This window comes from Trachurus japonicus, chromosome 15 (assembly GCF_045865225.1).
Source record: "Trachurus japonicus isolate A0001 chromosome 15, Traja_1.0".
NCBI lineage: Eukaryota > Metazoa > Chordata > Actinopteri > Carangiformes > Carangidae > Trachurus > Trachurus japonicus.
This window is the reverse complement of record NC_140921.1, coordinates 21,202,270-21,218,874: the sequence shown is the minus strand read 5'-3', so window position 1 is coordinate 21,218,874 and position 16,605 is coordinate 21,202,270. Positions and strand designations below refer to the sequence as shown.

The window sequence follows — 16,605 nt, the reverse complement described above, 5'->3', positions numbered from 1 at the left end:
GTCTGCGGTCTGCCCAATTTCACGTGAATGCAGCATGAAAAATACGATTGAGTTGCTTGCGATATATAACCGCAATGCTAGATGGGAATGATTCCTACACAATATGCCTTTAATACCATTCCCCTTTTGCAACATTTAAACTCTGCTTTGTGACTAAAACATGATTCTCAGCATACCATACTCATGGAAGTCTTTTAATGTGGTGGAGCAGCACAAAGTGTCGAGCTTGCAGTTGCAGTGTCTAAAATACAGCAGCTCTTAAGCTGGGCCATAACACCGCGGGTCAGCGCCGTTGCTTCCTGATGTGTGGCGGCAGTGGAAAATTATATACAAGCTCACATCACAATGGCTAAAGTGTGATATAATGATCCGCTCTGAGAGGGGAAACACTGCAGGTGAGAGGACAAGCCCTTCAGTCAAGTGGAGGAGGGAGTGTGCAGGGTGGGAGCGGCTGGTAATGATGTGGCCTCTTTAACCTACAGAATCTGTCCATGTGAATCTTTAAAATGTAAATGATCCGCTCAATCAATCAGCCTGTTAATATACTAATGCACAATTTAAAAAAAGATTTGCAGATGGGGAGAGTAGTTTGACATATGGCGCGAGCTGTCGCAGCTTAAGAAGTGATAAGGTCACTCGCATGGCCTCGACGATGCCGCGTTTTGAATTTCACGCCCTGTGTGGCGTGGAGCGGAGCCAGTTTAATGTATTTCCCAGAGGGAGGTCAGTGTTGTTAAAATGTATTTTAATTTGACTGATTATGATTGTCATTATAGGTGTATTACAGGATGGGCCGCTGTTTGTAAGAGGCCTGAGATACGCAAATTGGCAACAATCCCAAAACAACTACCGACCCTGCACGTCCCATCCGCTTTTAATACGGCAACATCCTGCACAGAAGATGTCGGTAGGGTAAACAGCTCCAGCAGAGGCAAATGACAGGCCCATAAAACTTTGATTCATGCGGACGGATAGAGTTACAGTACAGGCTCGGAGTGTAGTCAAATTTGAGCCGCACTGCTGTGACGCTGTGATGACAGTGGTCTCCTACAGACTCGTATGGTTACTGGAACAGCAATCTGGATACATGGTTGTTTTGCCTGTGTGAGACTCGACCTGCGGAGACACAGCGAGCAGACACCCATTGTTCTATGTAGCTCATGCAGCTGCAGGCTGTTGTAAGCAGCTACTTTATAGACCCACACATGCAACTGCTGGCTGTGTTCAAAGCTTCATACATAATATATGAATGTGTGTGTATATGTGTATACTGTATGTATGGAATAGGCCCTTTATTTTTCTGTTTCACTATTATATCAGAACACATCTATTCATACAGCATTGTGCCAGTAGGTGGTACTTGCTATTTGTGGATTTCACTGATGCAAAGAATGAACGCTTTGTAATGATTACACACACACACAGTGGCCAACAGACATGCAGCGACACACACTGTGACTGAAATTTCCCCTGCATGGTCCTTCCTCTTCTTTCTGACGTGTTCACTCCATCTCCCTCTCTCTCTCTCTCTCTGCCTGTGTTTCCTCCCCCTCATGCCCACGCTTCTCCTCCCAGTGCTGCTGATCATTAGCTGCATCTCCACGGCTTGGAGGGTGTCTGTGTGTCTTCTGGATCATGTTAAGCAAACAGCACGTTGGTTCCGTCGTTGCAGGTTCCCCCCCCCCTTCTCTCTCTTTCTCTCCTTTAGCTCTTACCTTGTCACTGCAGTCTGTTTCTGAAATCCAGTTTTGTCTTTCCCCGCTTCCTCTTCATATTCCAGTCGTTCCTCCCTTTTTTTTAAAAGATAGATGGAACAGCAAGCGTTATAAACTCAGCAGTGTTTGTTCTGACATTTCCAGGCCATTCCAGCTTTCTGATAACACCAGCAATGCTTTTTTTTAAAAGCTTTATTTGGGTATAACACCCGGGGCAGTAAATCAGAACAATATTTTCATAGTAGATGTAGGACTTTTTTTTCTGGGATGTGTTGGGTATTGTGCTGTACACGCAGGCCTCCCTCCCCGTTCTATAGCCCCCCCCTCCCCTTCCTTTCTTTGTGTGTTGTCCGGCTCCTTCAGTCCTCGAGACACCTGGGGATGAAGCTGCTTTGTTGCCATGTTCCATTATGAATGAAGGCAGTTTTCAGCCCGGCCCATTCATCTCTGCTGCAGCAGGCAACGCTAAGTTGTCAGCCTCACTCCCTGCGCTCCCCCCCCTCCCCGCCCTCGTGACCCTGTTTGCGTTATACGGCGTGCATCCCACATAAACAGTTGAATAAATGGCTGAAGGGCGGTGAGTTTTTTTTTTTTGCATCACATAACGTGCGCATGCAGGTGAGGTGAGTGTCCAGGTGATAAATGGTGGAATAGGAGACGCTGGCTGTGCAGCCTCCTCTCCCTCTGTCTGGTTTATATTGGAACCTCGACGAAGCTTGACTTTTCTTTGTTCAGCCCTGCAGCAAATTTCCTGCACTTGTACATCCACACACACACACACACAGTCACAATGTCTACAAGTCCTTGAGAGAAGAGGCTGACAGTTGGGTACACTGGGAATGTGAGCGTCTATCATGCGTTCAGTTTTGGGTCCTTCATCCTCTCGGCTTACCCCGCACAGGTTATTTTCCGTCCGTCCTTCAGCCTCCTGTCTTTATGTGTCTGCCTGCCTATCATCTGGGAACATCCGGGGGAAACCCTGCAACTGGATCAATTCTCCTTAGCTCTAGAAGACGGTCATTGGCCAGCAGCCTCTCAACAGCCCCCTCTATACCCTGCATGTGCAGTCAGTGGGTACCAGGGTGTGCTTAATGTGTTGGAAATTTCATTTAACTCTCCTCTTCACCCTCTCCTATCTCACTCTCTTCATCCTTCCTCTCGGTGACCAGTGATTGCCTGCAGCCTCCCCACTTTCTTGTCCTCTTACCCTTCCTTCTCACTCCCCTGCTATCTCCCTGGGGCTGACTGCCTCTCTCTCTCTCGTACGAGGAGGATGCAGAGAGGGTGAATGAGCAAGGCAGGAAGAAGTACTGAGAGTGGAAGATAAGGGGATGGTGAGAGATGGGCAGATCAGAGTGTGTGAATCACTTAAATTTTTATTATATATATATCGGTCACTTTGATGGAGAGCCTTTGAAAAGCCTGCAGCTTCCAGGACTTGACATATAAGATAAAGATAAAGCATATAGACAACAGACTCACTCTACATCATTCTCTGTATGTACTCGGCATGTAATATTTAAGCAGCTGTGCAGATGTGAACTTGTGTGAGGACAACAGGATGTGACAATAGGTTACAATGGCAGACTCTCTCCCTATAGGACACGATTTAGCATCTTGTGCAGCCGTGAATTCACTTGACTGGTGGGAACAGACCCATTAATTTGTCTGCACTTATCTCTCTGCAGCTTCTTCATCTACAGAAATGATTTAATCTACACCCACAGACCGACACACGCCCCTGCCATATTCTGACACCTGCCTAACCCACAAAACCAACACACAGGAACCACTGTTTCTTCTTTACCCATGGCTTGTCATTGATGATTTTATTTTCAGGTTTAAACGTGTGGTAGAAAATTTGGATTTCATTTGCTTTCTTGGCTTCTCCACACTTTCCCATTGGTCTTAACTTAGCTACTGCTGTGGCGTGCATTATTTTTAGATGTTTGCATCATTTAGTCATTTATGAAGAAGATTATAAGACACTTGATATTCTCACTCAAGACCCAGGCTGCCTCACCGTCTGAAGTGTGCCAGAATTAGAAATCTGTTTATTATATGTTGCTCTAACACATAATTTGACTTGAGTTTGTGCGTTTACTTGTTGGGACTTTTCACCTTGCTGTGGTTCAATGAGCTATGAAGAGTGTACAAGACATTTTAGCATCTGTGGGAATCATTTTTCCAACTGAAATAGTTGAGGCCGGTCCAGTCGGGGGGTCTTAGGTAGATGGTGCTGAAAAACACAATCTGATGCCGTCTCCACAGAGCACACCCTCAGGCCCGTTCGATTGCTCAATCTCACACGGAGGCCCTCTTAACTTAGCATCTGTGACATCCACGATTAGCCGTTAGCCAATCCGAGCGGTGAGATATCTCGCATAAGGAGACATCTGAGTCCTCTGGCTGCTTGCTGATGAGTCGTTTCCAGTAATTAAAGATGCCGGGGATCATGTCGGTTCAGGCATGGGAAATGTGCAGAGGTGACAAAATGCTGGAGTCTAGCCCTGGCTGTTGGATTCGCATAAACATGAAACATGTGCCCATGCAGGATCAGGATCAGGCTGCGCTGAGGTGTCGAACGCAGCACAGTGACGACACGGGAGGCTTGATGGATGAAGAGATGGTGTGATCAGAGTTACCTGACTCCGGTCACGCTGTGTGTGTGTGAGCTGTGGACTGGACAGAGTCTGGGTCTGGGTCTGGGTCGTCTGATGCGTCTGTGATCTGTGGAGATTGGTCCCAGAGCAGCGCCGCGCTCATAACACACCGAGCTATAAGTCAATCAGCAGCTCAATACACAACAGCCGGAGGTCATTTATTTTCTCACTGTGAAGCAGAATGAAGCACCTTTTGTGTCTCACAGTCCTCAATGTGTCGCACATGATGCAGCTCAACTTTTTGCCACTTCGACAAAATTGAAGTTTGAGTCGCTCGGCCTCTGTTTTGGCGTGCACTTCTTTTTTTTTTTCTTTTTCTGAATGCACACACGTCTTCGCACGACTGGTACCACCATTTGTGACCTGACACCACCCCAAAGTCCTGACAGTGTCCTCAGCCAGCCCTACCCCCAGAGCTAGTGCTGCATGGGCTAGAGCGCCATCCCAATTATAACAAACTATGCACCATTTTTATCATCACATGAGAGTAGAGAGAGAGAGAGACAGATAGAGATAGATAGATAGAGAGACGGACGGACGGACGGACGGATAGATAGATAGATAGATAGATAGATAGATAGATAGATAGATAGATAGATAGATACAGTGTTGATATGTACTTAAAGCAGAAGTAAGCGGAATATTTGTGTTAATATAAGTCTTAAATAGTTATATCTTCTGACAGCAATCACTTATATAGAGTGTTTGGTCTGAAACACGGGTCTGTCAGTCACTCTGCTCTGCTGTAAGCCGAGGAGAAAACTTCTTGTATACTTCCTTGTATCCTACAAGCTTTATCCAATGAGGAGAGAGAACGGCATGAAGGGCTGTGTGTGCAGCCAAGGGATGTGCGTGAATGTGGTGACGTAGGGACGAGGACCAATAGATCCATGACGAGGGCGGGGGCTGCTAACTCCATCGGCTGACAAAAAGTTAGCCAAAACGACCGGATCGCTTACTTCTGCTTTAATAAAAACATATCAAGCCAAATTATAGTGCTAAATGTAGTCACCGCTTTATTCCTCCGCTCTGCTTTGAGCTCGACAGAACTACTTATGTTTTAGTGCAAGTTTGAAATTGTGTTTTTTTTTCTGCGGGCTGTGTAATAATATGGGATGTTTTCCTTTTGGTTGTATTTAAGTCGCTGGTTTGTGTAAAGTAGAAAATAAATCTGTTGGTGCTGTGAGATGGGACTTCTCTGTCTGGGGGCTTTTCTGTTATCAGGAGAATGAAGTGGTGCGTTGTGAGCGTGCATACATTCTGTATGATCATAGTCAGTTTATTGAAGCCGGTATCTAGAGAGAGCAGCTGTTGTCCTCTCTCCTCTGTGGCAATCTAATCAACAGAAATAGAAGCGGCCTCCCCTCAGAGGGCCGCAGACCTGCTGCCGCAGAGAGGTCACAGCTACTTCTCAGATTGGCTTGTGCACATTGCATGTTTAGAAGGACATTTAGTTAGACTTTAAATCACACTCATGCTTGTTGGATGTTATCTTCTCTATGTAAAACAAGAGTTTCAACTAACAGCTTTACAGTAGCAATAAACATTTGCTGTGTTTATAGCAACGCGTGTTTCAGCCCTGTTGCACAATAAGATCATTTATTTGTGTCTGCACTATTGTTAGGGTAATGAAAGTACAGCCGACCCATCTGTCCTACTTCAAACAGAGGGGACTTCAATGTTCAGTTGTTTGCACTGTGTTTTCCATTGTGTAGTTAATGGTCTAGTGTGGAGTCCTATTGGTAGATCTCATAACGTGATTTCTCATATTTATTTTGTACACCTTACATAGCCTCACCTTTATTCCACTATAAGTTACACCTTATTATAGTATTTTTTTTTACCTCATTGACCCATACGGGCATATTATTCTGTGAGTGTATTGCTGCAGCTTGAATTCACTGCCAGGATGGAAAAATGAGTCAGTTTTGGCTGCTTGGCAGAGACCTCACTTCAGTAAATATCCCGCATCACGTCAACAAATGCTGTTCCTCCTCCACAGCAACGAACCAGAGGACGGATTCTCTCTTTACAGTTCACAGACACTTTACAACAGTCGGAGTCTTGAACGCATGCCCCTCCTGTGTGAGCTGATGCCTGACTTGTCACAGATAAGGGAAAAGGAGTAATCCCGTTGAAACATGCTATCTGAGTACCAAGGTCCATGGGCTATCTTAATGTTGAGGGTGATATTACACGGTGCCAAAGCTGTAATGCTCGTTCTTTGGGCTGGACAGTGTGTGGTCAGTTGAAAACGGGTGAATAGTCTGCTCCTGCTTGTGCTGAAAAGACTGTCTCACATTATTGTGAACAATGGAAGGTCTATCCTCACTGAGTGTCCTCAACAGTCCCTTTCTGCTTGTTTGCTGTTTGCAGTTGTAGAAGCTGAGAGCTGGGGGGGGGATGTCATCAGCGGCGGCTATTACAGCACCTCTGCAGCGTAGCTAATGTCTGAGCTTGACTGGGCCTCAACGTGCAGGTCTACACGCTGAGAAGAAAAGATTTTCCACCAATTAAAATCACATATCAGTCCCTGAGTATATTTGTGTGAGGGAATCTACAGACCCAATTTACCAAAGTGTTCCTTGTGTAAAGATATGTTCATAACCACTGGCAAAAAAAACAAAAAAAAAAACACTCAAATGGGCATAATCCAAGCCATGTCCTTGCTTGTCAGATGTAATTTACCGAAGGCTGAAAGTCGTTAAAGGAAAGGTAATTGTGTGTGTAATAACATGTAGAGGGAGAAGGTATTAAGAAGACAACCGTTCATAGATGGGAGCTCTGATAGCAGAAAGGACACAGCAGATATGTCATTAGAGAATTACTGCTGTACCGAGGCTTCTCGTTCCATGCTTCTCATAATAAGCTGTTTTACTGATTATATTGATTCATTAACCTAAAGCTTGCATGTACTGGCAGCGTGGTGGCTTAGTGGTTATCTCCGCGGGGTCACAGCTGGAGTCCAACCAGCTACATGGAGCCTCTTTGTGAGGCGCTTGCATGCTCACCTCATGTCGATGTGCAGGTTTCCATTTACAGTTTATTAAAAAGGATTAAATGGGATTGTAAATCAAATGTGGCTAAAAACACCAAGGCTAAAAATGTTCTTAGATGTAGCTGCAAAGGATGTTTACATGTTTTATTGTATACTCTAAGGTTGGGGGAAATGTTCGATTTTTGTGTAGTATTGCGATATTTTGTCTGGCAATATTTTTTTAACACATGGACACCAAGTATTGATCTTTTATTATGTAAATTGAAAATATGAATGTAGTTGGTCTGCTTGACAATCCTATTCTATAGACAGATGAACAGTCTCAGAACTTAGTCTTATGAAATAGGCCAGATGTTGACAAAGTTTTCCTTTCAGGACATAATTTGCAGATACAAAAAGCTCATAATTCACAATTACACCACAATATGTTATTGTTATGCTCAGGGAATCGCAACATGTTTAAAATCTCAATAATTTCCTGTGGCTTAAGTTTCGTGATAATATACCGGGGCTTAAGTATTATAATAAAATCATATTGTGGGCCCTCTGGTGATTCCCACTACTTAGTAAACACCTGCTGCCTCCCATACATTCTCAAAACTCAGTTAAGCACGTCTTGTTTGCGATCTTAGTAAATCAAGTCTTAACTATTTCATTTTTCAGCATTGCCTCTTAAATCTACTGGCGAAGGTGGATGGCTTTAGAAATACAAGCTTCACGCCTGACCTTTCTGCTGGTAATTGCTTACTGTAGGAGGCCCACAGCAGGTTTGTGGAGTGTTAAAAGTATCCAGCAGCTTGTATTGTTAAAGTGTCAGTGGTCAGCCCCCTCCTGGGAGGGTGAACAAGTCCACATACAGTAGTTTGGGTCTGATATGAGTTTATGGGGGTGCGCTTGTTACTGTTTACAGTCAAGGTGCTCTCCGTGTTTATAATGGAAGAGCGTCCCACTTTATCTCCATCTAATCTTTCCTCAGTGCTGGGAGGCAGGGAACAGAGTGCATGCGCCGACTTTGAAGGTGAAAGTATTTTAGTCATTCCAGTCTACTGTGACCCTGTGCCATACGCCTGCCTACACACACACACACACACACACACACACACACACACACACACACACACACACACAGAGCAGAAAACCTTTCTTTCCCCCCAAACAAACACACAAAAGCTCCGATCCGCACACGTCAAAGCAACAGTATTCTTTTTGCCTTTTCTCTCGTGCCTAGTCCTGTGCTAATCCTGGTTGAGGTGTGCACTACAGCAGCTGTAGGCCGGTCATTTCTTTGATCTGTGATTGACGGCCGCAGCAGCAGAGCCCCCCCCCCCCCATGGGAAGTTTCTCATGATATTCCCTCTGACGTCCACGATCAGCATCGACTGCACGGCGCTTTTGAAACTGGCCCACGATGGGAACAGAAACATAAAAAGAAACACAGCTACCACTTTCACGCCTCATTATTTTAAGCCTCTTTTTTGGCTGGTAGTAATGCACTTTAGGTCCTGACGACGGCTGTTTGGAAAATAGCGTGAGGTTTTTTTTTGCCTTTTCCCATTTTGTGCTGTGATTATCCCAAACACACTGCTTCCGCTTTGAACTAATGATGATGCTCGGTTGGCCAACTTGACGCTGGTGTCTGTTTGTGTCTTTTTTTTCTCCAGCAGGATGTACTGTCTGCTCCTTTCACCCGTCAGACTGTCAGGAGAGCACATGGCCTACGGTCAGCAGCCCACTCCACACTCTTCACCCAGCCTCCCACTGCCCTGTCTCCACAGGTTAGTGCGTCCGCCTACATTTAAAAACATAGATTATCCCATTTTGTACATTATTGATTTCTGTTCCATACAGCATCCAAACAAAATCCATACTTGTCTGTTGTGTGTGTACATGTCTGGCTCATTAATGTGGACAGCATATGCCTCCGGAGCTTCTTTATGTACTAATAGAAGTGAGCATGAGCATCGTCAGCGCTTCGTGACGCCCGGTGCAGTCTTTAAAGGCATTTGGAAAAGTCACTCAGGAAATCGTTGTGTCATTATGAAGCCAAATTTCAGATTGTTGGAGATATCGGATCGATATCGGCCCTATGCGGTATTGGCAGCTGCTCTACCCTACGTCATTTCACCTCAAGAAGCTGCCAACTACTCTAAGAATTTGAGTTTTACTTTATTCCCTTGTGATCTTCTGAATGCTGCGAGAATAAAAGTCTGCTAATGCCCACATTCGGCGCAAAAATGTTCCCTGTTGGCAGTTTCAGATTAGATGTGTTTATCTAATAAACTGTCATCATCCAAATCCCAGGGATCCCTCGCCACTTGTTCATGTTTTGATTAAGACTAACCTGTTATTTTGTCTATTATTTTCAGTTTACCAGCAATTAACATGCAGGGCCTGCTTAGCAGACTGTGCTTTGAAGGTTGATGAGGTCACTGGACAGCAGCCCTTTGATGAAACCATTACCAGGAGAAATCTATTCAAATGTATTCAAAAAGCCCTCTGTTCAAAGCCTCAGCCTCCTCACTGCTGTCGTCTCCTTGATTTTACTGTTGCACATGAAGCCGTGTGCGCCGCCGTATGAAGCCGGTTGAAGTTAAATCGAGCCTGCGGATCCACACGTTGACACTCACGCGATTTTGGAATCCAAATAATGCAGTCTGTGTGTGTAGCCGTGGAGAAAACGAGCCGCCTCGGTGACGTGTTGCTTTGGTGTGAAGGGAAAGTTATCAAAAGGCATTTTAACACACACTGCTCCGTGTGTGTGTTAGTGTGTGGGAGTGAACAAAATAGAAATGTAATAGCTGAGTAAGGATGCAACAAAGTATTGCAAATACTACTCAGTGCCACATGGGGAGAGTTTATAGCAGCCAGAGTCACGTAAGGTATCATCATATACTTAATTGAGTTGCAGATGTTTGATTCACTTGCCAGACTGTCTGGTCCTTGTGGGGCTTTCAGATTGAAATTTGTCTTTTGACAAAATAACGGCTGACTGCGTATTATTATGCATGCGCCTGTTGCCAGTGTGACATTAACTTTGCGTTAATTTCTTCCTCAGTTCTAAATTTGATCGAGTGTTGCCATCTGTTTGGGAATCACACTGTGGAGCAGGACAGCAACAGTTTGGTTGTCTTGCTCTGCAGAGTTGTGCCGCATTAAGTGAGTTGCAAATAACTGAAGGTCATATCTGTTGTTTTTCACAAAGCTGGTGTCCGTGCTGATGTTAATCGCGTGGTGCATAGCAGATGCAGAAGAACAGTGACTAATGATACATGTCCTCATTGATCTCACTGGAATCTATTGACAGTTATTGTTAATAGTGCAACATTTTTTTTATTAACCTGTTTCAATTTAGGCTTTACAGTTTATACATACATTTAGTTTTGGGCCTTTAGCTGTTTGGGTGCTTTTTATAAAACCACATGATCTTCATCAGCACATGATGACGTTTGCTTCTCTGATGCAATGGGTCTAAAAGTTGAGTCCAGGGTCCTGAAGGTCCAGAACAAAAACTGGAATCATTTATTTTCACTAACATTATTCGGGATAAATGACTGCTAAGGTCATGGGTTTCAACATTTTCTACAATATAATATTTAAAAGAAATACCTCAGGGGTCTATGGTTTAATTTGAGTAAGTTCAGAGGTGTTTAGAACCTCTGCGTAATGGACTTGCTGGCTCTAGGTTGAGTTTCACCATCCACACTCGGCTGTACAGTAGATGATCATGTGATATGACCGACTGTCTCTGAGCAGCTACTACAACAACCTCGAAGGTGAGACAGTTTGCACAGACGATGTTGCACTTATTTAGATCATAATTACAGTTTGACATTCGTGTGCACACATGCATACCGAGTCCACGTCTTTACACGTTCGTGTGAATTTACTCTGCTCCCACATGAGGATTAGTACAAGTCTGTTGCAATGTTCCCAGCGCAAGGCGTCAGTGTATCAGTGTCCTTCCAACAGAACATGACGACCGGTCATAAGATCTGACTCCTCGGCGCTGCCACCTCGTCCTTCGTCTCCTCTCCAACTTAGCTCTTGGTCAGACCACGGCTCTTAGCCCTCGGTATTCCTGCGCCTAAAGGTCCAGATAGAGTTAAACGAAGGAGGCGCATTATGTTAAAAAGATCACTCCAAGGTTAAGTGTGTATATTTGTCACCAGGAAATATGCTCGGCCCACCAACAGGCTTTGCACTGGATGAAAATTTTATGATGAGAACAGGATATTTGCTCCTTGAGTGCTTGCAATCCCTTCTGCCGTGCATAGGAGTGCATTAGCTCATCTCCTTGTCTCTCTTTGTGCGCGTATGTGCACGCGTGTGCGCCGCTACTGTGCATACAAGCGAGTGTATGTTTCGCCGTGCTTTGTTTGTGTCGGCCGGTGTGTTTATGTGTCGTTGGACTGTGTGAAACAGAGAAGGCCAGGAGTGGTTTGTACACACACACACACACACACACATGGTGGGGGTGGTGATTGTACAGTGAAAAATGAGCCGAGGCTTCCCTCTGACTTTGCATACATTTTACTATAGAGGGTCACTCAGACAGGAGTTTTTTTTGGGGGGGGGGGGGTTGGTGAATGAGAACAGAGGAAATGTATACATTACCTTCGCTGCCGGGAAGTAAAAGCATCAGGCATGGGAAGCCCTTGTTTACACCGGGGTGAAACAACCGAGCCGAGCGCCAGTCGATAGTCCCGAGTGTCCCTCTCTCCCTGCCACGTGGCCTCCGGGGGGAAAGCTGTTTGTTCAGAGGGCGAGGGAGGGAGGAGACGTATAGGAGGCTCAGAGGGTGTTTGCTTTGCCAGGGCTTGTCGTCTGAGGGTGATATTGTCACAGCCGCAGCGGAAGGAGGGAACATCAGCAAGAGCAGTGACACCCAACAGAAATTCACAGAGAATGAAAACCAGGTTGCATAAACTTGTCAGCCTTGCAAACAGGCTCCATACATGCTTACTCCGCTGTCTTCCACTCGTGTACTGCATTGTTTTCCTCCAACACTTCAATTCCCCCCCTTCTTTTTTTTCATTTCATTTCATTGACATCCATTTCCCTTTTCTCCTGCATTGCTGCAGTACAGACACTTGTCTCCCACTTGGCAAAGCCAGCACTCCCTCCCTCCCTCCCCTTCCCCTCTCCCTCTGTTGTTCCCTGGCATCCATCAGTTTAGCTGCAGCTTCCCACAAGGCCTGATGGGTCACGGCTGCACACTCTTCCCCACACACACACACATACACACTTGCTATTCTCAGCAGCGCCGTTCATGCGTGGACCTCTCGACCCATCTGCGAATCGGCTCCTACAGATGGGAGCTGTGGCAATTTGGAGAAGTTGTCAAATATCACACTGACACATGAAGAGGGAAATCTAAATGGGAGCGACACAAGTGGCTGGAAACTACCCAATTCACGCAGTTCATGCTAGTCCATGAATAAATTGCAGGGGAAAAATGCGTGGACGGTTTGAAGATGAGATAGAAGGGGGGAAAAAAAAGATGCTCAATGAAATAAGGAAGAATCGCTATGGGAGCCGGTAAAGATTTAAGGGAAGGGCGGCCGAGCCGAGGCGTCGATGGTGATGCAACGGCAGTCTGCAGAGCCGTTGAGAAAGTCGGACTTGACAGGCACTTTGAACCTGTTCCCCGACTCATGTCTTCACTGAGCCTGCGTATGTCTAAGGGATCTCTCCTTTTCCTAGCCTGGCTTGTAATGCCCCTCTTGAAGAGCAGAGCAGAGCAGACATGGGTCAGTAAAGAAATAACATCTGTCTCAGGTGCTTAATGCTCTTTCTTCTATCCTTTGTGGGGCGAGTTTTGTCAGCAACCTACACTCACAAGGGCAATCGCGCATTGTCCAATCTCTTCCAGGTGGGTGTAGTTCAAGAGCAGAATCAGCGGCTTTATGCAGAAAGCTCAATGTACAGGCAGTGTGTGTGGTGTGGAAGTCTGGAAAGCAGCCAACCTCTGCAAACAATGGCGGCTGGTTTGTGAGGGATGCAGGTGTGCAATGGAGCAGGTTGTTTCTTTATTTAAATGATGTATTGAACTGGCAGAGCTGAAGTAACAACTAGCAAGCACACCCCCCCCCCCCCCCCCCCCCCCATCCCTCTTAAAGTTTGTTCAGAGTTTATTCCTCTTTCTGTTTCAATCACTTCCTCTTCTTTTATGGCACCATGTCAGCATGATTTTGTGCCATACACCGTCCATTTACTCTGATTGACCGTAAACTGTGTGGGATGGGTTGTCCAACCTTGTAGCTCATCACCCACACAATCGGGCTCAGACAGGGATTTTGTTTGAATGTTGTCACAAAGTATTTGTAGCCTACTCTCCGCTCACCTTTTAAAATCTGATTTATATTTATGTGCAGTTGTGTAATGTGGCAATGACAATGGAGATGCTTGCAACAAAAAAAACCCAAAGGCTTTAGTCAAGTTGTTTGGTTTCTTTATATCTGAACAATTCAGATATATAGGAGCTAATCCTCTTTTATATGTTCATATAACACTCTGCTTTTTCATAGTTTTCATTCACTGAAACCAGGTTGTGGAGGCTAAAGCTTTAAAAGGGGTTCGCAAAGTGTGTGGCGCACCACCCTCCACTCCTCACAGATTTCTTCTCTGAGTCACAACTGAACACGGAGACATTATTCACATATTTTTAGATGTAGTGTGACTTAACACCTCTTGAGGATCATTATCTGTTGTGAATAAACATCTTAGGAAAACAACTCCTTATAACCCCAGAACTTTATAACGATCATCATATTGTTGAGTTTTCTCCAGGATCAAAAGAAGTGCAGTGATAATTGTCTGGATATCCGCTGGCACATTTGCAAAGAGGAAATGCTGATAATTAATCCAGCATACTTTTAATGGTGATTTTACACAACATCGCTCCAAAACTTAGAGCGTTGTTATCTCCCAAATGTCAGAGAAAGAATATTAATAGATGTGACAAAACTCACTAAGATCAACTTTTTCAATATTTCTTTTTTCTCACTGTTCTTATGTTTCTCTTAGATGGTGTGTGAGGGGGATGCGATGCCTTTGAAGCACCGAATTCCAAAGTTAGACTCACTGTACTTGTCAGTACAGTCTAAGCCAGCCTACTGTAACGTAACCTTAACCCCAGTGGCTGTTATTATAACCATGCCCTGTCGCACACAAACACACCCTGCCATCTGACATTTGGGTTGTGAAACACCTCCATTAACAATTCAAAGTTATGCAACCGACTCCACTGGATTGTTTCCACGCAGGCGGCGTTGTGTGAGAACGGCTTTGTGTGGAGTGGAGGGTGTGTTCCCCTTATGCTACGTGGCCCTTTCACACTATGTTTTTCCAATGTGCGTCTGTTAGCTTGTGAAATTGCACCAGCACTGTTAAAATAGATGGAACGTAAATAATTCAGTTCCACCTGAACGTGTCGAGAGTTTTGATAAACTCAGCGGTTACAGTCTGATATAATTGTCTGTTTATGTAATTGTCTGATTTGAGAGCTCCTACGGGGTGAGAGGAGTCATCCCAGCTGTTATTAGGTTTCAAGTCTCATTTGTCAGCTGATAGAGTAACTATTCCACTCCACGTTAGAGAGGAGACTCTGCACGAAGGAAAAACACTGAGAAGTTCTTGAGATTATTGCCTTCAAATCAAATCGATCATTCCTGTGTGACATGCAGACACCGGTCGGCTTAGTAAAGCTTAAAATTACCTGTAAGACTGAGATAGCATCACTGTGCTTAATTACATTATTGATCTGTTTGTGTGCATGTCTGTGCGCCATGTTTCGTTCAGGATGAAGGTATGAGAGTGTTGTGTGTTGTGTGTGGGATCACCACCACCTGTGGTTAAACAGTGTGTAAAGAGTCTCCACTAATTTGTGTATAATGTTAATTTGCTATAATCATTTATGAAACGAGTTCTCATTGAATTTCTGATTGTTCACACGTCAATATGAAGAAAGTAGATTTTCTTTTAGGAGTCTTTCTGCCAAAGCCTCAGCAGTCAGTTTGAACAAACCCATTGATGTTCACGTCTTAAAAAAAAAAAAAAAAACTTCATTGACTGAAACCTGCTCTAAATTCAGCATCTCCTCACCGCTGTGTAAAAGTTAAAGTCTTAAAAGAACAAGCAGGAGTTCACGATGAACTGTTACCTGGTGGTGGACTAACTTCACTCAGGTCCTCATACAAATCGATTTCATCAATTTGTGATGTTCAGAATAGGAATGTGGGGAGAAAAATCTATTTGGGTAAAGAAATGTGTTTGAATCCATGATCCAGTAAATGGTATTTTTTAAAATCATGATTGAGTCGTGAATTGTGGTAATACGACCAGCATGGGGGTGAATCCTGGTGGATGCCACGGGGAGTTGATGCTTCAGCTAAAAAGTTGGGTTTGGAAACGTGCCTGTAGATTTTTTTTTTGCTGATATTCAGAAATTCACAGCCTTGCAGATAAAACTGTCCCTGTCATCAACCATCTTCTAAAATCTCATTAGACAGGGCATTAATGGTATAAAAAGTGTCATATTAATCAACCTTTATTTATATGATGCCAGCTTTTATGCACTTAACTGTGATGAAGGCTCAGGAATATCATAAGCTTTTGCAGATTTTAGTTATGAAGAAAGACGTAATTGCTTCTTTGGCACCTTTTTTAATCATTGGAGGACAAGGATGAGATGGAGCGGTGGGGGCGGAGGATTGGAGCCAATCCCATCTGACACAGGGTGAAGGCGGATCAGCCCCCAATTTTCCCATGATCCAGCTCTTTGGCCATAACAAAAGGAAGGAAATCCACAGAGTTGTACTTGAAATAAAGAACAAATCTCATTAACTCACATAAAAGAAGCAAACATATGAACTGGAGGGTGGATTTATTGTTTATGGTGCAAACCATAGACTGTGGGTGCAAACTAAAACAGGACAACCAAAAAGTGCAAGAGGGAAATCCAGTGATGGAGTGAGAGGGTGGGTGAACTGGTGCAGTGACGCTAACTCCACCCCCAGCATCTGACAGAGCCAGAGGGCCGTCACTGCAGGCTACACCCTGAACAGGTTGGCAGCAGTCGAACACAGGGCTACATACACACCAACAACCATTCACAATCACATTCACACCTTCAGGGTGTTTAGAGTTGCTAGTTAACCTAAGCTACCTGTTTTCAGATTATGGGAGGAAAAAGCTGGAGCACCAAGCTGAGCAGATGAACGGCCACCCT

At 44.6% G+C, this 16,605-nt stretch overlaps 1 protein-coding gene across 2 annotated transcripts in view; it reads left to right on the top strand.

The window, feature by feature from the left end:
* Positions 1-16,605, top strand: part of mcu (mitochondrial calcium uniporter) — a 57,849-nt gene that overhangs the window by 16,504 nt on the left and 24,740 nt on the right. Inside the window, exon 2 of one of the 2 annotated variants that reach the window (XM_085800421.1) lies at positions 9,041-9,151. In XM_085800421.1, coding sequence (XP_085656547.1) covers positions 9,041-9,151 — 111 coding nt within the window. Of the gene's footprint in view, positions 1-9,037; positions 9,152-16,605 lie in introns of both variants that reach the window. The other variant, XM_085800420.1, reaches the window with a different exon arrangement.